The sequence below is a fragment of the Rhinolophus sinicus genome, chromosome 4 (assembly GCF_057876585.1).
Source record: "Rhinolophus sinicus isolate RSI-liver-muscle chromosome 4, RSI-T2T, whole genome shotgun sequence".
Taxonomy (NCBI): Eukaryota; Metazoa; Chordata; class Mammalia; order Chiroptera; family Rhinolophidae; genus Rhinolophus; species Rhinolophus sinicus.
In genome coordinates, this window is record NC_142504.1 from 2,370,541 (window position 1) to 2,396,214 (window position 25,674).

The 25,674-nt window shown below is 45.0% G+C and overlaps 1 protein-coding gene across 4 annotated transcripts in view; it reads left to right on the forward strand.

Moving 5' to 3' along the window:
- SPMIP7 (sperm microtubule inner protein 7) overlaps positions 1–24,586 on the forward strand; it is a 28,889-nt gene extending 4,303 nt beyond the window's left edge. Inside the window, exons 2-9 of one of the 4 annotated variants that reach the window (XM_019731601.3) lie at positions 1,012–1,109; positions 1,926–2,002; positions 2,496–2,634; positions 4,419–4,486; positions 7,053–7,094; positions 8,579–8,686; positions 17,598–17,705; positions 22,341–24,586. In XM_019731601.3, the coding sequence (XP_019587160.2) occupies positions 1,012–1,109; positions 1,926–2,002; positions 2,496–2,634; positions 4,419–4,486; positions 7,053–7,094; positions 8,579–8,686; positions 17,598–17,705; positions 22,341–22,464 (764 nt within the window). In that variant the 3' untranslated portion in view covers positions 22,465–24,586. Of the gene's footprint in view, positions 1–1,011; positions 1,110–1,925; positions 2,003–2,495; positions 2,635–4,418; positions 4,487–7,052; positions 7,095–8,578; positions 8,687–8,944; positions 10,777–12,247; positions 14,262–17,597; positions 17,706–22,340 lie in introns of those variants that run through there. The other 3 variants (XM_074341059.2, XM_074341058.2, XM_074341060.2) reach the window with 3 other exon arrangements.
- Positions 24,587–25,674: the final 1,088 nt, after the last annotated feature.

Sequence of the window (25,674 nt, forward strand, 5' to 3'; positions counted from 1 at the left end):
ATTTATGGGGCAAAGCTAAGTAGAAAACCAAATTAGAAGCCCTCATGGGGTGGGAGAAAGTATCTCTTACAGAAACTACCAGAGGTATGACCACTATTTTCACCTCCACACGTTCCCTGTCCAAACCAGAGTAATTTGCCAAAGTTATGCAACGCTGATTAAAGCTTTGCAAGGGCAATCTATCTGGAGTTTAAGTCCAAGGCCTTCGCTTCCTGCCTCCAGCTTACCGCTCTTGTTCATTTTCCACCATTTCCTGGTGGCCATTTTACGATGCAGCTATACCCAACTTTTGCCATTTCTTATTAAAGTTGTGATGCTCTCCCAGGGCAGGTTGTGCTGTTTCCCCACCTGGAATGACTGTCCTTCCTCTCCTTCCACTTTGTTACCGAGTCCTACTCAATTGTCAAGATTAGATCAGGTGTTATATTTGGGAAGATGTTCCTAATTTCCCACAGTCGCGCTGAATTAGATTTTCCTCCTCTGCACCCCCACAACACTCAGAGCTCAGCTCTTATTACAGTCACTGCATTATATTGAAATTACCTACTTATATGTCTGCCTTGCCTGTTTGTTCATGAACACCTCAAAAACAGGAACCCCATTTTTCATCTTTATATATTCTTCTCCTTCCATGTATGGTGCAGTAAATGTTTGTTGAAGGTAGCCTTTGTATTTGATAGTCTCCTAATTCATCATTAGATAAATTATCTACATAGTAACCAGACTCCTTTGGTCCCCACTGTCCCCAGCATGTCTATACACACAAACACAGATCCATCGTACCCAACAGGTCTCTTCCTATAATGAGTAATAAATAACAAATAATTCTACCCTATCATGATAATCATGACATGTAAATTCCAGAGCTGTTCTGTTCTCACAGATGAGAAAAATTGTTAGAATTGGACAATTGACACTACACATTTTAGCTTTCTAATAGGAACTTTTTCTTTTGGAAGAAGAACTGTTTATTGCGTTTCTAACTGAAAGCACCTACATTTTTGTGTTCAGGTTGGACAAGCCCGGTGAAAGTTCCTCCTTTACAGCCTCCCCATGAAGGATGCTTGATAAATCACACGTACACATTTGATGAGGAAGCAACGTGTACAGTAAGGTTTTCATGACTGGGTGGTGTAATACAATGTTTGTAATTAATTTATGTCATTGTGAATTTGATATGTTGAGCCTTGTACAAATAGCTGCCATGTATAAAATACGTCTTACGTGCCAGGCACTGTGCAGACTTCACCGTCACCATCATTATCTTGTCATCCCTACAACTATACTCCGGGGGGTGACCGAGTAGTAGACGCTGGTGGCGCCCAACCCAGACCCCCATTACTGGCAAGTGCACCCCCTCCATTAGCAGTGAGTGACGGCCGATATGGCTGACAGCCACCAGCCCGGAGGACTGCGCCCTCCTATACTGTCTCCTGGATGTTGGTCAATGACTGACTGACTGACTTGAGAGAACCAAGGCCGGTCTCCAGCTGAGACCACGTTCTTACCAGCATCTATTCCTCATCCTTCCCTGCTCTTCACCTAGAACAACCCCACAATATATTACTTGACCAAAAATCCTGTTTCAGTCCCTGTTCTGGACAAGATAGTATTGTTATCCCCATTTTATTTGAGAAAACTGAAGCCCGGTGATGTTAAGTTACTGACTTTTGACCACATAGATATGAAACCAAAATTTAAACTTAGATACCTTTCTGAATTTAAGGTTTATATTATTAATCATTTTCCTATGTGTATTTTATAGTTTCTAAACCCTAGATATTTAAATTACTTGAAGACGTCCCAAAGGATTCACAGATATGAAAAGAGTATTTTAAAACAGCTTCACACACCATAAAATTCACGGTTAAAGTGAATGTGTTTATGGTTTTTAGGATAATCATAATATTATTTATGCCTCCTAGGATGACGGAAAACCGCTTTTACAACCAAACAAGAAATATAATGCTAAGGACTCATTTTATAAATCCTCTACACAAAAGTAAGCATTTTTCCCAATGGAATTTTGATTTTGAAATATATTTATTTTATCTTTCATAATACATCCCCTTTGTATTTACATTATCCTGGATCCTATGGGAAATTCAGAGAACATCAGATACAGGCATTTAGTTACTCATGTTGATTACTAAAATAAATAGGTCATATATTTGACCCCCTTTATCCTCAATTGACTTTGGGTGGTGAACACACAATACAATACATACCGTGTTTCCCCAAAAATAAGACCTAACCGGACAATCCCTTTTGCCATATAAAGTTGCCATACAAAGTATCACGGGAGTGATAACCCATCCCATCCACTTGCTCTGGCCACACCTGAGGGGTGGGAATTATCTATGGCATGTACACCGGGGGCAGGAATCTCGGGGGACATCTCAGAATTCTGCCTACCACAACGAATGATATTGCTGTGAACTGCACCAATTGAATATGTATTTTTCATAAAATGTGGTCATTTAATAATTTCATAGAGCTTACGAACATGTTCCTTGGGACAAGATGCTACCGCCAAAACCCTATCCAGAAGAAACCACCATGGAAAAAGCTGCCGACCTCGTCTCACAGTGTTTTACGCTGAAAAGATATGAAAGGGTCCCGACAATAACTCAGGTCAGAGAATACCCTGGAAAACAACATATTTATTACTGAACTTTAAAACTTTAAGTCACAATAATACTTATTTTGTGGTTAAGAATTATGGAAAGAATGTACATTTACAGAATTGAAAATACCATAATCATAAAAGTCATCAGTGACCTCAAATACTTTAATATTATCCATATTAAAATTTTAAAAAATTATTTAAGACTACCTCTTTCTCAAAGGTCATTTGCACTGACTGTTTATTTTTAAAAATTGCAAACGAAGGAGTAAATAATGAAGAAGACACAGATAACTGATTACTATCCCACCACAGAACCTGCGCTGAAACAGGTTTCGAAATTGAATCTAGAACCTAACCTCTGTGCTTTGGAGACAGAGTGGGAGAATCCATGAATCGCAGAGCTCTTCCTATGTAGTAAACGAAGCATTCCTAGTTGTCCATGGAGAGGCCCAATCTTCTCATTTCTAAACATCAGGAATTTGTCACCTGGATTACCGTGTCCACGCAACCCAGGGTGCTTTTCCTAAAGTGTGCATCTCTCCATGTCCCTCTGCTGATGAAACCCAGCACTTTCTATAAAGCAGAACCTACACCCCCGACTTGTGGCATCCCCAATTTTCCATCCCTGCCCCGCCCTGAGCCTTCCTGCTGCTCTTCCACCCCCCGACCCCCCCAGCTCCCCCCCCACCCCGACCCCCCCCCCACATCCCCCACCCCCACCCCACTGCATCCCAGCACAGTGTGTGCTGGGCTTGTCCGATGCCCTCAGGCCGGGTCTTTCGCAAATACTGTTGCACTGCCCTCCTCACTGCTTTTTCCAGGCTGAGTCCCAAGAATCCTTCAGCTCTTATCCTAGGTGTCTCTTTGATCCCTCACACTCACTGACCGTGCTTGCAACGCTACTCCTACCGATGCGATGCCCTCATCCTTTTCTGCCATGTCTCATTTCTTAGAAACCTGACGAGCTCTGGGACTGCTAGTCATGGTGAGGTTTCATTTACTTTATAAAATCCATAGGGCTGAGAAGGAAATCAGTTACACTGAAATACAGTTATAAGCATGGACCCATAGAGGTTCATGAATCACAGCTTAAGAAGCCAACATTGTCTTGAAAACTTCTTTAGCTTTTACAGAGAAAAGTGGTAATAAGAGGAAAAACAGTTTCAATATAAAGTCTCATTATGGGATTTTCACATAGAAATTAAAATCAATTAAAGGATAAAAAACATGCCTGGATTCTTATAACTATTTTTTTAAGGATCTCTCAACTACCTGAAAGTATTATATCTTGCAAAAATTGGTCATTTTATTAAATATTCTTTGGTGTGAAAAGATACAAGTATCCAGAGTCCTTCCAGGCAAGGTGAGGCTCAAAGCTCTGGACCTGGGCTGGGCTGGAGGCGGGACTAGCCTGGGGCTGCAAAGGGTGGGCGGATGTGGATCCAACTGACCACAGCCTCTGGGACGAAAACCAAAATCAGACCTTTCACGAGGGCTGCTTTCTGAAGGAGGTGGGTAGTGAGGCAGATTCCAGCTATGAGAAAGCAAACTGAGATCCAGGGTCTGAAAGCAGAGCAGAGGCCAGGGGAGCTCCAGAGCAAAACCCAGAGTCACTGTGTGTGTTTGGGGAGTGCTTTTCATGGCCAGCCTGAGGCTTGCCTCTGATGCTGAGAGCACTGTTAAGAGTGCTGGAGCTTATATACTAGAAATTACAGTAATTGGTGCTTATATACTAGAACTTACAGTAACTTGTTCATTAAATATCTGTCATTCATTTTGATGATTTTAGATGGTTGGTGGACTCTGGGACAGATTTCAAACAAGATCTTTCTTGGCACCGGTCAAACCAATTAATTTGTAAGTTTTATCTCCTAATGTTCTCATCACTAGATTTTCCACTATCACATGCTTATCGTTAATAATCCAATGATGTAGCCCATGGTGGAAGAGAGGGGTGAAGGGGACATCCTCCAGAGAGCATCTTGTACATTTAATTTTATATTTACCTAATCCACAATTAATTGCAAAATAGAGGAAATATTTAGCCTTAGTCAGCAAAATTAATGAGAGTTTTGGATAAATTTCAGCTAGTGAAAAACAGTATCATAAATAACATTTTCCAAATCTTTCAAAATTGCACCACTTGAATAAAACTAGTGTAAATTGCTCATTAAAAATAATTGTTTATTATTAGAAGAAAAAAGAATACTGAAATGGAAATATGCAAAATTGTAATCAAGTTTAACTGCTGGATCTGGAATTATAAATGGTGATACTCAGAAAAATATTGGGTCTCGTCAGCAAACTTAGATTTTATTGAGCTAGATTCTAAAAATAATGTGTAAAATTTTTGACAATGATTATTTAAAAGATGGTTTTGCCAAATGTATAAAATACCCCAATATAAACAACAGATTCCAATGTATAAATTGAATGGTAATAATTTTAATAAAATATTAAAACACTCAAAAAACATAAGATCCTTGTAAATACAACAAGCTGAAATTGTTGATAATCCCATTCAAATGTCTTTTAAGAGAATAAAGATATAAATTATTGATACTCTTAATATTCTGTGAGTGCGAATGCCAAACTTTATCAGCATCTTTTTATTTAAATAGCATCTGGTAACATAGCAAACAGCTCACCCAGGTGATAAAGTTTTTTCCAGTTTGCATGGAGCCGTTACATTTATTTTCAGTGGTAAGTCATCTGATGAATGAAAAGCTGTATGTCTAAGTGAGTACAGCCAACAGCCACTTCTCAGGACTCCCGAGGAGCCTGAGGAACTCAAAACGGAGACTCCCTCTATGCAAATGTTCCTCCCAGGAGCCCACACAAAAATGTATATGCAACTGTTTATATCAGCTTTATTCATAATCTCCAAAACCAGGGAACAACCAAGAAGTCTTTCAACCCGTGAATGGAAAAACGTGCACTGGATAAACATACCAGCGTACACCCGTGCAATGGCTACAGCTCAGCAATGGGAAAGAACAAACGCAACACACAACAACGTGGGGGATTCGTAAATGGATTTTGCTCAGTGAAAGCAGTCAGACCCAAAAGGTCACATATTGTATGATTCCATTGTATGATATTCTGGAAAAGGCAAAACCACAGGGGTGGGAATACACCAGTGGCTGCCAGGCGTTGGGACAGAAAGAAGGACTTGAATACAAAGAGCCTATAAGGGGACATTGAGGTGATGGAACTGTTGTACATGAGTCCATGGTGCGGCCATAGGACCCTGCATTTGTCAAACCCGTAGCACTGTACACCATGAAGAAGAAACTTGACTGCATGCAACATGAAAAATAAGTAAACAAATGAATATCAGCATGTCGGGGGAATCCAGGACGAAATGCCAATTGTCACAATGAGTCTGTGTTACAAATAAATGACGTGACTACCCGTAAGTGGATGGGGGGAAAGGAGTGGTCCTAAATAAATTTGGAAATGGTATTTTGACTGAATACTGTAATGCTAAAGACAAAAAGAACTGTATATAAATCCGCATCATACTCTAGATGGTAAATGTGTGCCTCAAAGGAAAATGGTTTGGCAATTCTAAAAGTTATTTCATGTATATACTCGGTTTGAACAAAAAAGTGAGTATTTGGTAGTAATGGGAGGCAGCTTTCACAGGGTCAAAAAAAGAAATAACAAATGAGTAAGGCCAAAAATGAACCCCGGGGTGCCGTATTACATAAGGAGCTAGCCTCTGAGCTCATGTTCAGTACAGACACAGAGCAGATACAAACGTGTCTATAGATATACACAGGTATGTACGTCCATGTACGTCCACTGAGAGGCCCAGGAGAGGGCCAGCCCAGCAGCCACAGCACATCTGGCACTCAGATGTTGACTTTTTTCTCCAAGATAAGAAATTTTGAGATCCTTGGAGAAATGGCTGATTCTAGGGCTGGAGCAGGGAAAACACAAAATAAACCTGGAGCGCCTGGGACTGCTGTCATCGCTGGGGTCTCGGGGAAGCCACTGAACCCTGCAGCACGGCTGCTTCATCTGCATCGTGGACGGGTAGCCTGGATGCCTGCAAGACCCGCTCAAGTGCGGAAAGTCTAAGAAAATGGGAGCGTCAGCTTCGCTGCCTATGGCACGTCTAATCCCTGAGGAAGCATGCAGCCAGAGGGCAATCCATGAGGAGAGGTTTGAGGCAGCGCTAAAAGCATGCGAGTCAACAGACATACGTGTCCGTGTGAGTTTGGGGGCGTTTCTCTCACTTAAAACTACATCTTGAAATCCTTTCTGTTTAAGACTCCAAACTTTCGGAGGCCAATCCCTATGAGATGTCTCTGAAGATTTTGCTGTTGTTATTTTAATAAGAGAAATACTGTAATGACTTGATGTTTATTTAGTTAATGTGAATAACTCAATTGCGCATATTTTTTCTTTTTCTCAGTGTGAGTCCAAGTTCTCGAAGCAAATACATTCCTCTCTACACGTACGTAATGTTTTTTTAATGTTTTGGAAATTACTAGATTGACACCTAAATTGTAGTTTACTTTCAACTCACTCCTGTTTGTAATTCACTTTTTACTACAATTTATGCTTTCTGACAGATTTCTAAAGTTTTCCTAGCACAGTACCCATGGGATGTGAGGATATTCATCAAAGATTTGTTCAAGATTTTAATAAAAGAAAGGGGTGTGGTATTTTTATGTTTTCCCAAACTGGTTATTCTATGAAATAAAATACCTTGCATGCTAATATTAGTTTGGTGCAAAAGTAATTGCAGTTTAAAAGTAATTGCAAAAACCACAATTACTTTTGCACCAACCTAATAGTATAGGGTGTTGCCCACGAGAAAGACTTTTATCTGTGGTGCGGGAAATACGATGCACTCACCAACACTGACGTGCCAGAAATGTAGCCGCCCACGTGTGTCAACTTCAGTGCGGCTTCGGCTTTCCGTGGGGGGCAAAGGAGCGTGGCGTCCACCACTAAAGAGTCTGCTCTGCTTTAGCCCGAAGAAGAACCTTGCGTGCTAGTCCGTTCAGGCAGTGATCACAGCCTGAGCCCCACACTCTGGGCGGCTCATACACAACAGGCGTTTGTTTCTCACAGTTCTGGAGTCTGGCACCAGCATGCTCGGGGAAGGGCCCTCCGCTGCGTCACAGGTTTCTCACTGTATCTTGACATGGTGGAAGGGGTGAGGGAGCCCTGGGGTCCCTTCTGTAAGGGCACTAATCCCATGAACAATGGCTGCTCCCTCATGACCTCCACACCTCCCACCACCTCACACCATCACCTTGGGCATTAGAAGTTCAACATAGGAATTTTGGGGGATCACAAACACTATGATCATAGCCTCCGGGAACAAAGGAAATCAAGACAATGGAGCGCTCAGGCTGTTTTGTCTTTGTCCCGCCCCCATGACAGCTGCCTCTTCTGATGTATGACAGAGTTGACTAGTCTTTCAACCAATGGCCACAGAAGCAACCCAAGGACACTCTGACTGACACAGACTCCACTTTCTCTCAGGCCCCTGAGGCACGTTGCTGGCTGCCCAGGATCCCGGGCACCTGCCCAGGTTTCCACAGGAGCCCGGCTCTCTCGGGCACATACCAGCCTGTGCCTTGCCCCAGGCCACCCTCCAGCAGCCAGTGAACCCATTGTTCCAGAGCTGCAGAGTCTCCTGTTCCTTTGCTCAAAAGCACAAAACAGCTGTTACTCTCACTCTGGCCCAAACTGAAGATCACAAGAGCTTAGAAACTCCTATTCTGAAAAAGAGAAAGTCTCTCTTTTTTTTTTTTTTTTAAGGCAAATTGTTCCATCATCATGCTGCTCCCCCCCTTTTATTTTTTGCATTTTCTGTTTTTGATCTATTTTTGGCAAATGGAATTTCTTTTGGAAGTCAGGACATTGTTTACCTAGTTCTTCTCTGTTTCTTATAAGGAGACACATGTTTTCTTTTCGCCCTGACAGTGGTTATGTGCAGTCCACAGATACTGAAGACATTGACAACCCTTTTGGGGACCTCACATCTCTGGCCAAGCCTCGGAACTCTACAATTCTTCACACAACCGCAAGCCGGTGAGTTCCTCTTATAGTTACCCCCTTCCCTTATCATTAAGGATGAAACATGGTGATGGGCATTGTTATTAATTAAGGAACTAACAATGGCCTGCTATTGAACCTAGCTTACGAAGAAAGATACCTGTTTCTTGAAATAACTGTAGATTGTCACAAAGGACATTACAGTTTTAGGCACTGACTGCCTTGGGTGCCTGGATATGGACACGTATTTGCTTTTACCAGTGGGAATACTGAGGCTTGGAAATGCCTTCCTAGGACTCACAGGACACCTGCTGTCAGCTGAAGTCCTGTGCTCTTCCCAGTATGCCACTGAGTCACTAACCGTCATGGATATGGGACCATGGGTTTCTGTAACAACTGACGAACATGCAGAAGATTTCATGCAAAGCCATAGTGGGAATCATGGTGGTATTTAAAATGTTAATTGTTTTCTGTTTAAAAAAAGAATAAAATTACTGTGCCCATAAGAGAAACAACCATGTTTCCCCAAAAATAAGACCTAGTTGGACCATCAGCTCAAAAATATTAATTTTTGCTCCAAAAGACGCATTAGAGCTGATGGTCCAGCTAGGTCTTACTTTGGGGGAAACAGTAATTCTAAACATTTTAAAAGAAGGACATGGGGATAAACCAATTTAAAAATATTTTGCAGGAGTAAAATTTTAATAATGCTTCTGCTTTGAAATGGGTATTTGAATTTTGAAATGTTTTATGAAACATTCCTGCTAACAAATTGAAACATTCTCTTGGGTCATTCTCCAAAGACAGTGAAGAGCAGTCTGGCAGCATTTTTTGAATTTGATCTGAAATTTACCGTTTAATTTGAACAAATTCGGAAACACACCGTTCTGCTTCATTTTGCTGTTAATTTCTGTTTTTAAGGAAGTGAAATTATGAGTGGACCATGCAAAAGACCCGAAGACATTAACTGTACTTGTGCAACACGGCCACTAGAGGGCAGCCAGGTCGTGATTAGGTTTCAATTTTTAGCATAATCTTACCGTTTTAACACAAAGAAATGCTTTCCAATGTATTATGAAATACTGGTAGACACAAAAGTATGTACTGTCATGTGTAACATATAAAGTAAAATGAAGAAGAAATGCCAGTGTATCCCCGCCTCGCTGAAGAATAGTCTTTTACTGCCTGCGTTCTCCTCCCACGCTCCTCGCCTGGGCCCCTGCCCCAACCGAGGTCCTCACTCTCAGACTGTGCTCACCTTTGGTTTGCTGTGCTTTATACATTTACCACGTACATATGAATCTCTGTGCAAAATATTGTGCTGTTTCTCTAATACCGCGTTGAGCTAAAAAGCAGTACAGTGTGACGTCATTTGCGTGGAGTCCAAAACCCAGAAACAAGTAAACTTACTTTGTGCCAAGAAAGGAATAGGGCGCCATCCTATCCAAAAACAAATAGGACTCTTCCTTTACCTTCTCATCCTAACGTCTTTACAGAGAAATACCTTTGCGATACTGTCTTCAGGGTTCTCATAACTCATGACACGGGGTCCTGGGAGGGGGGTTGCTCACCATGCTGCTCCCCCACCTTCCACAGAAGCCCGTTTCCGAGTCCGGGCCACTGACTTGAGTGCAGGTGGCTCCAGGGAAGGAATCATCAATTTCCCTAAAAGGTGACTCTTTTTCAAATTTTCCTCATTGATTTTGTCTTTTGGTCACCAAGTCATCTGACATGCTCAATGTTTTTTAAACTGGTGGTGATCGTACTAATAGTTTAAAAGATAGTTTTCAAGATATTATTGTAGAACTGAATCTGATCATTATAGAAAATAGTACAGAAAAATTCATAATAAAGTTATAACCACACTCACACAAAAACATAACCATTATTAAGCTTTTGGTATATTCTCATCTGTCATATGCATTTTTAGTGTTGCTTTTGTATATGTACATAGCTGTGATCATACCACATGTAAACATTTTACCGTCTTGATATTACAACATCACCGGGGTACATGTTATTAAGAACTCATCATAATTTTTATTTGTGTAGGTGTACTGTCATTTGGGTTACATATGAAAATTCTTTCCCTTTTTTGTTATGATAAATGTTGTCATCAAACACTTTTTATATGAATCTTTTTCATGATTTGGAATATTAGAGGAGACTCCTTGAAATGGATTATGGAGTCAGAGTGCATAAATGTGCTGAAGCATATTGCTGAATCATTTTCTGAAAATATTGCATAAATTTACAGTAAAACCAGTGTTTGTGCTGTTTATGGTCACCTTCAAAGCTCACATTTGAAGCTCACAAGGCACCTTCTTTTCCTTTCAAATGTTTCCATGGTAAAAATAATTCAAATATTTTCAAAGTGTAAGAACTAAAATATTTCTTTTATTTTCAATTCAATGTTTTTGATATATTTCCAATCTAAAATTTCCCTCCAAGCGTTCACGACTGTCTGTAATGTAGAGGTACGTCCAAGCACATGGCTGTGTGTGCGTGCCTACGCGTACGTGGGGGTGTAAGGCTGAACTAAGCAATGGAAATGTTCCCTGTCGCTGTGCAGGGCTATGGAAATCTTCCTAATGGCTGCATGACGTTCACCACAAGGCTATGTTATAGTTTACATGGACCAAGTACTGATTAAACATTTTTCCTGTGAAAAAATAATAAACGGAGCCACTTTAAATGGAGTCAGAGATGCCGCCCAGAGGAACTGTCTTGTGCGTCTTATGCCTCAAAAAAGTTCGGAATGTTAAAACAGCGAAGTAGCCTCTAGACTGGGCCTAAAGCAACATTGTAGCCCAAAGACAGATTTGCAAAGATAAAAGAAAGCAGATACTACAACGTCTGACTGATGACGACCGGACTGGAAATTAAAAACAGTTTAGAATCAGCATCTCTGTCACATTATCTGCACCAGGAGCAGGGTCTTCCTCCTGTGGTTGTCACTGTCCCCCTTCCCTGTCTCAGAAACACCCATGGCCTTTGTTCCTCATGGGAACACTATTCGGGCTTCTACCTGAATCAGTACGTCGTCAGTAGCTATTCTTATAGATCTCAATAAATGCTTGTCTCCTGTCACTTTGAAAGGCCCTTTATTTTTAGGTTAATATTTTTGTAAACAATACAGGAATGAACAACTGCTACACATAACTTTGCACAGTTTTGCATTCATTTCTGTAGAACAAATCTCTAAACACAGAATTGTTGCATGAGTTTTTTCATTACAATTAAAATATTTTCTAATTTGGTAGGTGGGCCCAGCTATTAAAAAGCATTTAAAATGAAAGAGCTCAAAATATGACCGTAGGTTCCAGTGAAGTTCCTCACTTCTAAGTTCAGACTCGTTTAGGAAGCAGGAGAATTAGTTTAGGGTTCAGGAAATCTTGGATCTCAGGATAAACAGCTTTTCTGTCCCTTCAGTAAACGTGTCCCGTTGACAGATCAGGGTACTTACTGTCCAGGATTTTTTGAAAATGATACAAAGTCACCCTCACTTACAATCTGTGACAAGCAAAAAACTTAAGACTAACGTAAGGATCCCCCTTTTCCTCCAAATCTGATTTTGTGTCCTTCTCTTCAACACAGGAGTTATATTCTTTGCAACCCTTAGCTTAATGAACAGGCAGAAGAGAAGTGTGTTTGCTTTCAGTAACTGCTGTGCAGTTCCACGGAGTTTCAAACTGCTGGGAATTAGTGAGTCACGGGCACGAAGCACCCACCGGGCACAATGGTTAATAGCAGAACTGAGCAACTTCCGGCTCCAAAAGCGTGTCACCCTGCCCTTTCCCAAGCAAATGGAGGGAACTGCTGGAAATGGTTTCTTTTGCGCTGAACTAAATGCTGGAGCCACATGGGATCTTCTGAACGTGCATCTCACCCAGTCTGGCCGGAGCTGGTTCGGAGACAAGAGCGGCTGTGCCCAGATGACAGAGCAGGTGGAGTGATGCTGGCCGCAAACCCACACCTTGGGCCCCGCACCTGGTGCTTCCCAGACACCACTTGCCCGTTTTCCCAAACCTGCTGAGTTCCTCCTGTGCCTGTTCCACTAGGTTACAGTGTTTTATTTCAGGGCTTCACATGGTTCCATGTTTACTTGCTTTCCCTCAGTCACGTCTGTAATGGAGCGTTTGCAAATACTGAGGAATTGTCTACATGGACCCCAGGCAGATGCTGACCAAGATCCAAAATGGAAGAAGGGGGCCTCCCAGAGCTCAGTGTGATGTGTTACACCTTTAAAAGAAGGTTAAAGGCTGAGGCTGTGAATAGAAAAGTTCCTTACATGAGCCCGACACTTCTGCCTGCTCGGAGAACTCTCACATCTGCTTTATCTGTTTTTCAAAATGGTGTGTTGGGGCCGGAACAGGCTGTATCCCCATTTTACAGAAGAGGCAGCTGAGGCCGGAGTAAATGAGGTAAGGGCCCCAGACCACCCATTTCATGAACAGACTCCTAGTCCACTGGGCAAACTCGTGCCCTAAACCCACATGGACTGGCCCGTGGCCTCTGGAGAACGGGGAGGGGTCCCTGCCTCTAATACGGAGCCGTTGGGTTATTTCTATGCCCCTTCCAAATACAAGAGACGAAGAGTCTAAGAACTGTGGAAGAAAAAATAGATCCTCTCCACAATGAGAATCATAACAATAAAACCGTAATTCCTGCACAGACCTCGGGGCCACAACGCCTTATTATTTCAGAGAAACACAGTCCAATGACCAAAATGATTCTGGCCTCCTGGGACTTCTCACCGAATAATAGAAGCCGACAAATCAAAGCTCACACGGCCCTCCTTCCTTGTCCCCGTGAGCTGGGCCCCACCTGCTGAGTCCCAGCAGCTCAGCCCCAGCTCCGTCCAGTGGCCAGAAGCCCAGCCTGGACCTCTCTGCTTCGCATACCCTCCCACGTTCCGCCCTCTTCCCCAAACCGCACTGCCCAGCACTGTGCCAGGTAGTCACCCCGACGCCTCTCTCTGTGTCTCTCACACGCCCCATCCTTACTTTGCACCAGTGGTCTTTGCCCGACGTGGGTTCTTTAAACCTCTAGATGTGCATTTAGACATTTTACTCATTAATGTAAATGCAGCCAGGAGCCCGGCCTGCTGGATTTCTGTCTCAATCTGGACCTGACACAGAAGAGCTCTCAATAAAAGACAGTAGAATTGACTTGAACTTGGATTCACGGCCTGAAGACATGCTGTCCATGCTGAGCTCGCAGAGCCATGCTGACCAGGCTGGGGGTCCCAGCGGGGAGGCACAGGGCCGTCCCCAGCAAGGTGGGCACTCTCTGTCCAGGCCTGGTTTGGAATCATTTCTGCCACTTGGCAGCTTAGTTAGCTCTGAGCACATTGCTTCGACTTTCTCTAAAGCCTCAGGTCTGGCATCTATAAAACGGGCATTATGATACCAGGACCACAACGACACAGGGTATTATGAGAAATAAGTCAGCTCATGGAAGCATTTAAACGGGCAGCACCGCATAAGTGTCAGTGCCTGGGGTCCAGCACACACCCCGTCAGTGTGAGTCACATCTGCAGTACAGACGGAGACATTCTGTACACACTGAAGTCCTAGTCCGTGTAAACTCGACCGGCATTTTACATGTAGCAGGGTTTTCTGTGTTCTTTACTTTCTATTTAGCTTTTAATGACACACCATCTGTGCTCCCTTTTCTAACTGATTTACTAAACTTTCTTATAGTTTGAAGTTACTTAATGTCTATTTTGTTATGCATTGTTGAGCAAAACCAATTAGTTGTAAACTCAGGCAATAATTTATTCAAATTTTCCTAGCAGTGAACAAAAGTCAGGCTTATTTTGGGACCTGGGATACAAGAGTTGTTGAAAGGACTAGGAGATGCACAGCAAAGACGAAAACTGAGACTTCTTTTAGCTTTAAATGGGCCCCTGCTTCTCTCACTTTCTTTAAATTGGGGTGTGGGGGGTGGAAATCTGAACATGCAACTCATCTGGAAATCCATTTTGAAGCATACACATTTCAGTATCTTTAATAAGTTTGTTTCTTCCACCTGAAAAACAATGCTGCCTACCAGCTACCGGTCTGTAGTGTCCCCACAGACTGTCCTCTTGTTGATATAAGGTTACCATGTGGCCCTTAAAATGGAAAAAAGAAGTCCCCTTGTGATGTCCTGCAAACGGGTTAAATGGTTAGATTTAGAAGCAGCATGGGTGACAAGTTTCATTTTCAAGTATTGGGCAGTTGATCGTGTAACCGACTTCATTTCCAGGCCGAAGCAGCTTGTCTCTAATTCAGTCTAATGGTTCATGGTTTGTTATTAGATATGCCGTCATCATAATGGAGTATATAAAACCGTTTGACGTCAGTCGCCTGTGGGGCACAAGGCACGGATAGCTGCGTGACGTTTTGTACCAAGACCTTCTCGCGATGGACAAATAGCTTGCTGCCATTTGACTTCTTAACTGCCCTAATGGAAGGGGGTGACTTCAGAGGCATTTTAACTGTGCAGGTGTTCCAGGGCCAGTGGAAAACACCTCCCACACAGAGGAAGGGGATTTCCTTTGCACCATGCCTGCAGGCCTCAATGAATGTTTGGGGGAGAGATATACACAATAATTTTGCCCCTTTTTTTGTGACCTCTCTGACATTTCTTCAAGAAAATTCCAAGAAACCCTGAAGGGCACTGCCTCAGATTGGGCAGCCTTGATCTCTCACCCAGGCCCTTCCAGCAAACCTGAAAACAGAGCTCTCAAAGAATTCCAAACTCCGGTCGGTGCACACTAGAATTATCCAGAGAGCTTTTGAAAACCCCGTTTCCCAGCTCACACGCCATACCAATTAAATCAGAATGGCTGGGGGTGGGAGTTAGGCCTTTTAAAATTCCCCATGGGATTTCAGTGTGCAGCAAAGTTTGGAAACCGCTCTTTTAACATCTTGACAGCTGCCTGTGCTGGATAAACTTTGTACTCTCCACCTACCGGATTCCTATTTTGTAAATTTCTGATTTCTTTAAAATCTTGCATTTCCACTTAAATTAGTCGAGCACCTAACTGCGAAGCTTTGCAAGCTGCTTGAGTCCCTGTCACCCCAGAGCACCCCAGAGGGTGGTGGTGCAATGCAGGTGGCTGAGCCGAGACCCACCGGCTTCCCCACCTGACAGAAGTCTCACACTTGGTCCGGGAGCTGGGTCGGGCGTGGGCGGGCGGCATGGTACTGGGTTTGGTGGGCTCCCCTGCCCTTCAGCTGCCTGAGTTCCTAGCCTCACAAGACCCATTCACTTGTACTGTTCCTCCTGCCGCCCTGGCTGTGTTCTCCCCCACTTTGTTAGCATCAGCTGTCCCTGTTTTGTCACTACCCATAGTTAGAGCCCGACACACTGGGAAGGAGCATGTGGCTTCCTCATGCACCTCCTGCCTGGTACCTGGGTTTTTCTCTAACATTCAGACACCAACAGCCCAATTTCCAGACCTCACATAGGACATAGTCGATGCATAGAAAGATCCCACGGGGTTGCAGTGGGAGCTGCTCACTACCTGTGTTTCCACCAGACACTTTCCCAAGTAGAACCTCACTGTACTTTTCCACATCCTGGATGTTGGTCGTCTTACCCCCTTTTGTAGCGGAGGCACTGTGACATCCAAGGGAATATGTCAACTGTCCATATCTGAAAGCTGATGGGCACAGTCGTGCGGTGTGAAATTGAGCCCTCACCCTGAGCACACACCCGGTTCCCCTGTCCTTGCCTGTCACCTGCCTGTCACTTGACACCATAAGGAGCAGCTTTCCAGAGCTCCTTATGTTGAAATTTACGCCTCGTGTAAATGGTTCCTGGAGCTCTTCTCTGTCCTCAGCTTGTCGGACGTGGGGAATGACATGGCTATGACCAGGAGACTCACAGAGGAGCCATTCCCGAGCCTTCGACAGGTGCGGCGGTGGCCCTGCAGTCTGCTGTCTGCATCAGTGGAGGATAAGGGGCCCCGCCAGCGGGGTGTCGTGCTCTCAGGGATGGCAAACAGCAGCCCCAGCAAGTGGCAGTGGCAGCCTGATGCGCCCCTTTCCTTGCTGCGTGCATGTTCACGCTGGCGGTGCCCCCCCCTTCTCCCTCCAAAGCAGGCCCCATGGATGGAGGCCGTAACGGAAACGATGCTAAGAGCTGAGTTCCAGAAATGATGTGTTATCTGGGTGAGCCTTGTGACCCGCATGTAGTGTGTTCTTGCTCCTTGAAATACAGTTTAAATCTTGAGTTTCCCCAGTGCTGAGGTCAAGGCCACAGGACTTAAGCAGCAGTTGGGGCCTGGGCCTGGGGTCCTGCCCCCGGTCACACACTGTAAATGTGGCAGAGACACTCCTCTGAACTACCTATGGAATCGTTTCTCCTGGATATCTGTCTGCAGACTCGCTATCTGCACCCCAAAACCCTCCCATACATTCTGTGTTTTTCTCTTCTTCCCTCTCTGGCGGGTGGGAAGGGAAGCAGAGGGGTACGTGGAATTGAACATACTTAAATCTATACAATTTCAGGAAATTACATGAAATCAATACATTAATGGTGACAAAAAAGAAACGTTATTTAAACACACATTTGTGTACCCACTCATATTGGAGTGGGCACACAGAGTTGGGTGTGTAGCTCAGGTCTGCTGTTTTGTAAAGAACACATCTGCTTTCATTAGGGAACAGGCTCAGCAGTGAATCACGTACATAAAATCTGAGGGAATTCAAATAATAAGAAAACATGGACCTGAAATCAGTTTCTTCAGTCCCGGAGGAGAGCTGTTATCTACATACACGGGCTGCCCCACCTGCACCCTGCCCGTCTGGCAGCCCGATTTCCAGACCTCATATAGGACAGAACCATTCGACTGTGCCCTCCTGTATATTTTCATGTTTGGGTGCTGGTGACCATGACGATTTCACAAATCGCTATTTTCATTTTCTGTCTCTCTTTTAACTCTTTCCTTTAGCTCTGCAAATATCCCAGGGTACACTGGGAAGGTCCATTTCACAGCCACCCACCCAGCAAATGCTGATGTCCCAGCAGCAGCCCCCTCGCCAGACTCGGGTGTGCGCCAGTAAGTAGACGCCCTATTATTCACTTCACTCTAAACACTGGGGGCAGGGGCTCTAATTATGCCTATCCCATTAAAGAACAATTAAATACTAGCAGTCAATTTACATTAAGAAATGGGTGTTGCGTCCAAAAAGATGGAAGACTTCGTTGTCCCGTGGGTGTTGCCAGAGGAGCGTGTGAAGATAGTTAAAGCACATTAGGGGAACAGCATCTTCACCACTTGGGCTCACAGCTTTGCACACACACCATCCTTCTGCGTGTGTGATTACCACAACACACATGGAAGCACGGAACATGCTATACAAGACACGCATTTGCTTCTTGTGAACAACTTGGTTTCTCACAAAAGGCAATATTCTATGAATGCCATGTATATTTTTAAACACCATTTGCAGATTGCAAACAGGAGACATTGGATGGAAGGTGATTGCAGACTCCGTTATTTGAAGCTGCTTGTGAGAAGCAGCATGTTACTGTTTATTAGAACTCAAAGTTGAAAGCATTTGATGGATGTCTTGGGCTTGCAAAGAAGATGACACCGTTTTGAAAGTGCAGGTGCAGTCTTCACCAGGTCCAGATTCTGGCCCCCGCAAACAAATAGGCTCTCCAGTCAGTTAGCTGTGACTGCAGGTCTCCCCAAGGGCGCCTTGTCTCCTTTGGATAGAGAATCTGTTCATTAGGCAAACACTCGTTGAGGGTTCATTCTGGGCCGGGCCTTGAGCACACTGGGCGGGGCCTTGAGCACTCTGGCTTGAGTGGAAATGAACCCACCTCTGTGGAGTTTATGTTCTGGTGTGAAAGACAGACAGCAAAGCAGCACAAAGGGAACTGGAGAAGTAACATGACTCTGGAGCGTGATGTGTGCTGTGAAGGAAAAACACAGGCTGGTGTAGCACAGTGCCCGGGCAGTGTGCCCACTTAGCTGGGTAGTCACGGAGGGCTTTCTGAGGAGGTGACCTTTGGGCAGAGTGCGAGCTCCTGCCCCCGTGGACTCCCCACACATCTGGAAAGGCAGAGACTGGGAAGGGTTGCTTGTGTTTGCAGTACGTACAGCGGTTCATTCTCTCATCCCCTCATGCATTTGTTGGTTAGTATGTTCTTTCATTGGGTCAACAAACGTTTGTGCTCCAGGAAGTCACAGGATGCAGACCCAGTTTGCAAGGAGCTCACAGTCTAACAAAGAGCAAGAAATAAGCAACTAGATGATGACGAAGGCCATCATAATCATTGTCACTTACGTTGGGCGAGCACCTTCTGTACACCAGGCAGGCTAAGACCTTGTGTGCACTAACTCATTTCCCCAACGCACTGACCCCACGAGGGAGGTCCTCTTGTGTAACCATTTGACAGATGAGGAAACTGAGGGGTGTACGAGACACCAAGGGATCGTGAGGGGCAAAAAGCAGACTTCAGAGGAAGTGGTTCAGGAGGTGACCTGGGAGGAGTGAGACGCGGTCTCAGACATCTGAAGGCAGGTTGCAGGTGAGTGGGCTTTGGCTCACTCCAGGCAGCCACGGCGAGCATGGAATCGTAGGGCACAGTCTTCACCATGCACAGAGCCCCACATCACCCCACACGCCCTGCGCGCATGACCTCCACTGAAGGACAGTGACAGCAAGGAAAGGGAGGGGGCCCGCTGGTGAAGGGCTTTGTCAACTGATCTAAATTTGGGGTTTGGTGATTGTCTAGCCTCTCTAGGACCTGATGAGGCACATTTTATAAGAAGAGCATTGGTTTTGAGGCTAATAGTTCAATCAGTTTCCTTCAAGATGCATATTCAGATGTCACAAATCCATTTCCAAAGGCAGAACTAGCAGAAATGTAGACGACTGATGTATTTTATTTCATGTACAGGAACTGAGGAAAGCGTGTCACAACTAAATCCATCCTTCCATCTGTCATTTACACATACTGTCCAGAAAGCCTGGACGGAACTGTAGACGGTTCACGACTGAGAAGGGACCCACCCAAGGACGTTTTCTCAGGGCCAATGCAAACAGTTTGGATCGCTAGATTTTTCATTCATAATCCATTTCCTCACCCCAAACAGCTCAGACCTCATCCCAGACGTCCTGTTGACCTAGCATGTTCCCACGGCCGTGTGATCGAGCTATGCAATGCTCCTGGCATGTTTCAGAGAAATCGTTATTTCTAACTGGAAAACTACCCTCCACTGTTACTGCTCCTATTACTACTGTTCCTGCTGTTCCTACTGTGCTGTTACTGCTAATTACTACGCTCACTGCTGTTACTACTGCTATTACTGCTGTTGCTACTGCTATTACTGCTGTTGCTACTGCTATCACTGCTGTTACTACTGCTATTACTGCTGTTGCTACTGCTATTACTGCTGTTACTACTGCTATTACTGCTGTTGCTACTGCTGGTACTACTATTAGTACTACCTTTGTTACTACTGCTGATGTTACTAGTGTCACTACTGTTACTACGGCCTTTGTTACTATTACTGCTGTTAGTACTGTTACTATTTGAGACAAGAACCTGGGTCTTTTCCTGCATGCTCACACACAGATTCAGGCCCATTACTGACCCTGAGTAGCGCCCTCTGTGGTGGCCTCTCTGGGTTTCTTATTCTTGGGATTCACATGGGCTCTGAAAAGACAGACAGAGGCGGCAAGGCAAGTTCACCCGCAGCTAAGTGGTCGCCTCGTGTTGGGCCAGGCGCCTGGACCTCCACTGCTCCGTGAACCCCCAGAATGTCTCCTGCTGAGCCCGGGGGCTCTGCACTGAGGAAGCACAGTGAGGCATTTTGATTTTCAAAAGCACTCTGCTGAGGTGAGAACGGCCCCTGCAGCAGGAAGGCCTGTGGTCTCATCCACCCTGATCCCGCGATCAGAGAAAACCCAGCCTTGGGGGTTCTCTGTACTGAAGTATGGCCTCTGATTTTTGTGGCTCTCTATTTGATGTTTTTCTGCTGAAAATTTCCAGTGAAAGTGGGAGTCTGTGTCTGTGTCTGGTGAGTACCATGAGAACTTAGTGAGCCAACTTCCTCCTGACCTGGTGCGCTTTTTCCTGCTGTTTCTGAGAAGCCGTCTGTGCGGGGCATGGCCCGGGCACTTCTGCAGGCACCCCGTCTATTAACAGCCGGTCCCATTCCCTGGGGGTCCCCTCACTTCACGGCGCCTGCGCCCCTCTCCTTCCCCAGGCCCCTCTCCAGAGGGGCTCACCTCTGCTACTGGGCAGCCAGGCTGCTCCAGTGGCCCCCGCTCGCCCCCCACACACATCAGAACCACCGCTCCCCCAACACTGCTTCCTCTGCCCCTAAAAGACAAGCCCTCACTTTCCTAAAAGGCTCGCCCTTCCCCTGAGCTCCCCATCCTCTTCAAGCCTGCTCCCTCCGCTTAGGGAGCCATCCAGCCGGGCCTCCCTGCTGCAGGGCCCCCATGTGCTCCCTCGGAACTGCCGTCCCATTTCTCTCCCCTCCTTCCTGTCACTCCTTCAAAAGCAAACAACCACTCTGCCTTCTCTCACTGCCTCCACGTCCTCCCAGCCCACTCTCTCCTCAGTCTCCTGAGTCTGAATTCTGACACCACCAGTCAAACGAAAGGTCCTGCCTGCACATGGTAGACTCAAAAGATGACCAGGAGAGAAGGGACGGTTGCAAGTGCTCACGCAGAGGGCAGCGTGGTGCACTTGCCATGATCTTTGTGGTTGATGGGTGGCAGTGGTGGCTTGGAGTGAGGTTGGTAAGGCCTTGAATGTCATTGCCAAGAGGTTGGGGGCCGTGGGATCCCCACAACACATTTTGGGTGAGGTGCACAGGACACCAGCAGTGCCGTAGGGTGGATACTGAGCTGCAGAATCGCAAGGAAAGAGATTTGGGAAGAGAGTTGAACTGAGGAGATGGGATGCAGCGGGCACGTTAGAAGGGACGTTGTGAACCTCCACACTTGAGAGGAAGAGAGTACACGCACAGGTGCTGGTCAGGACTCCTGTTTCCCTTGCATTCCAGGGTTTCTTGACCACTCATTCCCTCACACCAGAACGCAGCCTTCACCTAAGCCCGAGTCCTCACCTCAGTGACTGCTGCCCACAACAGCATTAAACGTCACTTCCTGATAGTCAGCATAGAAACAAAACTGCTGTAGACTCAGTTGCTGTGTGCTCCGTAACTCCTGCCACCTACGAGCACAGCGTTGTGCCTGTGACTCAAATAGCAGCACGTTCACAAGAAAGTTGGCATGACACATGTCCACGCTGGGACAGAGTATACAGCCGTCCTTCCCCAGGGAGAGGTGACTACCTCTGCTCCCTCACACCCTGGGCTCACCCCAACAGAGGCTGTGTGGTAACCCTGGGATTATTCAGCTGCCTCTCTACAGCCTCCCCTTCTTTCAGCTACATTTGCCGTATTCTTAGCACATGCTATAATTCTAGGCACAGAGTAGATTCTCAACCAATGACTGCAATATAATGCATATAATGTGATAAATCAAACCGAATGCAAACAAAATAAATGAAACAATACACACAAGGATTAATCATTCCCAGTTTCTCTCTCTTTAAGATTCTTTTCTGATACTTGTGGATCATTAGCTGCAGAATAGATGAGTTTATATGTTTTTATGTGTATTTTATGTGTCTTTTTTATCTTTTTTCCTCCACTGTGTTTTAGTGTCTTACGGAAAGAAATGGCACTTGACCTCTTTCATCGCCAGGCACCACTGTCCCAAATGGTCACAACTGTAAAACCCTACAACCCCTTCAATAAGAAGGAAAAGGAAACTGTCAGCTACTGAAGAGGGCTGCCATCTGAGTGAGAATTCAGAACCTCAGCCGTGGGAGGCGCTGGGCATGGCGTGCTGTGAGAATAAAAGATGGGGCTGTTCTGAGTGTCCACTGAGTCAGCTGAGGTCTGATGCTCTTCTCAGACTGAGGCACTGCATCTTGGACCTCAGCCATGGTCACACACTGGCCCTGGCCCTGGAATGCCACCATTCCATGATGGCTGTCAAGTTTTTCTGGAAGCCACCAGCAGCAAGGGTTTTATGTAAGAAGATTCCTCTTAGAGTTGGAATGCCAGGCCAGCTTCTAGGAGGATGCTGGCTTTGTCCCCAGCATCCCTGGCCACATCTAGGAGGAGGGAGATGGCGGCTCTCCATTCTGCCATGACTGGTTCAGGCTAGTCCCTGTGAAGATAAAATGCCAGTCCTGCTCACCACAGAGGTAGGATCCAAGGCCAGCACAGAAGTACCAGTGGCCTTGGCCCTTGGAGCCCAGAGTCCCACATCCAGTCAGCCTCCTGAGCCATTCTAAACATATCGAAGGCTAACACACTGATTCTGGTGGGCTGTGTACCCCTTTCCCGCATTTCCACACAGTTTCAGATGTGCCGTTCCCACTTTAAAATTCTTATACTACTATTAAGAGATGCCTTTAAGCCCTTGCTGAAATCGATAGGATACAGATTACATTAAAAATGTTTAGTGGGTCTCCCATCGGGGTTTCATGCACAAAGTGGCTTGAGGAAGGAAAAACCCGCAAGACTTCATAGTGAAAACTGTCCCATTGTCTCCAGGGTGGGACAACCTGCAGCCCTGATAGTCCAACCTGAAGCAAGTTGTCAGCAGGTGGAGAGTGAATCACCCAGGCACAGTAATAACCTGACAATCCAGGTCTCTTTTCTAATCAGTGAGAATCTTCTAATCAGATCCACTTGTTCCACTTAGCCGGGGGTAGACCAGATTACAGTGGCACCTCGGTTTTCGAACGTACTCTGTTCCGGAAGACTGTTCGACTTCTGAAACATTCGAAAACTGAGGCACGGTTTCCCCATAAAAAGGAATGCAAAATGGATTAATCCATTCCAGACCTTGAAAATCAACCCCTAAAACTGCAAATTTAGCATGAATTTTACTATCTAATGATACCATAGATCCATAAAACTTATGGCATTTGTAAACCGAAATGTTCGTCAACAGAGACGTTCGAAAACTGAGGTACCACTGTATTTTAATCTCTGGGAATCTCTGAGTTTTGTGTTACAATCTACAAAGTGCTAAATATAAAACGTGAAGAAGAAAATGCACAACAGCTACAATTAACTAAGGACAATTAACTACGTTTCTTTGCGAAAGATATTTCCAGGATTGATTTTTAAACTAATCTGCTATCGAGGCAGTGTATTCCCATCAGAATGCTCATTCAATGCCAGGTTGGCATTCTGGCTACAAGAACGGGAAGCAGAACCAGGTGAAGGGGCCAGGTCCCGGTTCCCTCAGGCACCTGCCTCACTCCTGTGAGCCACCCCCTGGGAGAGAGAGTCACCTCCTAGAAATACAGAAATAGTGCTATGCTTATAATTACCAACACAGACATAATGGGCACCCTAATTATACTGCAAATCTCATTGCCCGGGATGACATATGAAGGCGACCCACACCCAGACACAGTAGTGTGCCCAATGCCTGGTACTCAGGAACCTGGCTCTCCTCACACAGTATTCACGTCAACAAGCAAACAGGTCGTTAAACATTGATTGTGCTAAGGAGGCTACAGAAAATAGCAACGTGCAAAATCTCTGAACTCAGACGGTACACAAATTAAATCCTTCGTGTAGTAACTGGAGCAATTTTTCTTCCAAAAACTGGGCTGACTTTTTAAAAACAGAAACATTTCCTAGTGTAAGGTAGCTGTGATTCTACATACAACACAAAAGTATACCTAAGGGATAATTCAATGGAAGAAATTATATATCTTTACCATGAAAGACTTGGCGTACCCAAATTAATGCTCTCCCTGACAACAGGAATTTTTCAGTCGTGTTGAGTTTCTGGAGCAACGAATGCCAATCTGTACTGGTTAACCAGTGGGCACACAGTAAATTTTTGATAAACGTGCATGAAAAGTCAAGCACTCTGATCTGTGTGCCATGGTTTTCAGTGTTTTTTTCTGACTATGTGTCATGATCAATCCTTATGCATTCCATCCAAATGGTGTGCAGACACTATACTCTGGTTTTATTTAACGCACTTGTATGGTTTGTGGTGGTGGTTCATTTTCAGTACACTCACAATTACTATCATCACAGCAGTTCCCATCTCACCCTCACACTGTGGAAATGGGCGTGAAAGGTCGTTCCTTCCCTGTTCGTCATACCTGCTGATTCCAGGTACACAGGAAGAGGACCGATTTCCTGTGTGCCACCCACCCCACAGGACCACTACCCACAGTGGGTTTCCAGGGCAAAACCCCCACTGGTTCGACTGTGTCAACTGGAAATGAAACAGCTTTACTTCCTTGCATTCACACTTTGGACAAAGTATGTCCAGAGAAACCTATTTTTCCAGTGCTGGTGGGCCATTTCTGTTCCCTCTGAGGGCAGTGTAGAATCCTTTAAAAACCCAAATAATTACTCAGAAGTAATATGGAACTTAAGGGTGTTGAGGCACTACAGCGTTTCGAAAGGTAAATCTGCATCAAGTCTGCAAAATAATTGGAATCTGTCTGCTCACCTATAATCATTCAACTTGAACTCTCCAAGTCCCTTTGACTTTCTACTTTCTTTTGGGAAGACTTATCTTTCTGAATTTACTCATCAAATTAGGGTCAGTAATATGTATTTTAGGTTATCAGTTTTCTTGATTTTGCTATTTAAAAAAATATGTGTCAACTGCCACCTAGTAAAGGTCACAGAAATATTAACGTACGTCTAAAACCAGAGGACCAAAAGGCTCGGCTTTCAGCACAAGCTAAAGTGTGGTGATGCAAATTGCAGAAAGTCAGTGGCCTGTGTCTCTCCAAGAAGTATTTAATAATGAATTTACCAGTTCAGAAATAAAAGGACTTTTCTGGAGTCAGGCTTGTACACAAAGCAATGAAATATACACAGGGACTGTGGACTTTCAGCGAGACCATCTGAGGACAGCAGGAGACAGGTGGGTAAGGCCCACATGTGCCAGAGGGGCAGGGGCAGGGATGGCCCTGAATGACCTGGTCCTCACCCAGGC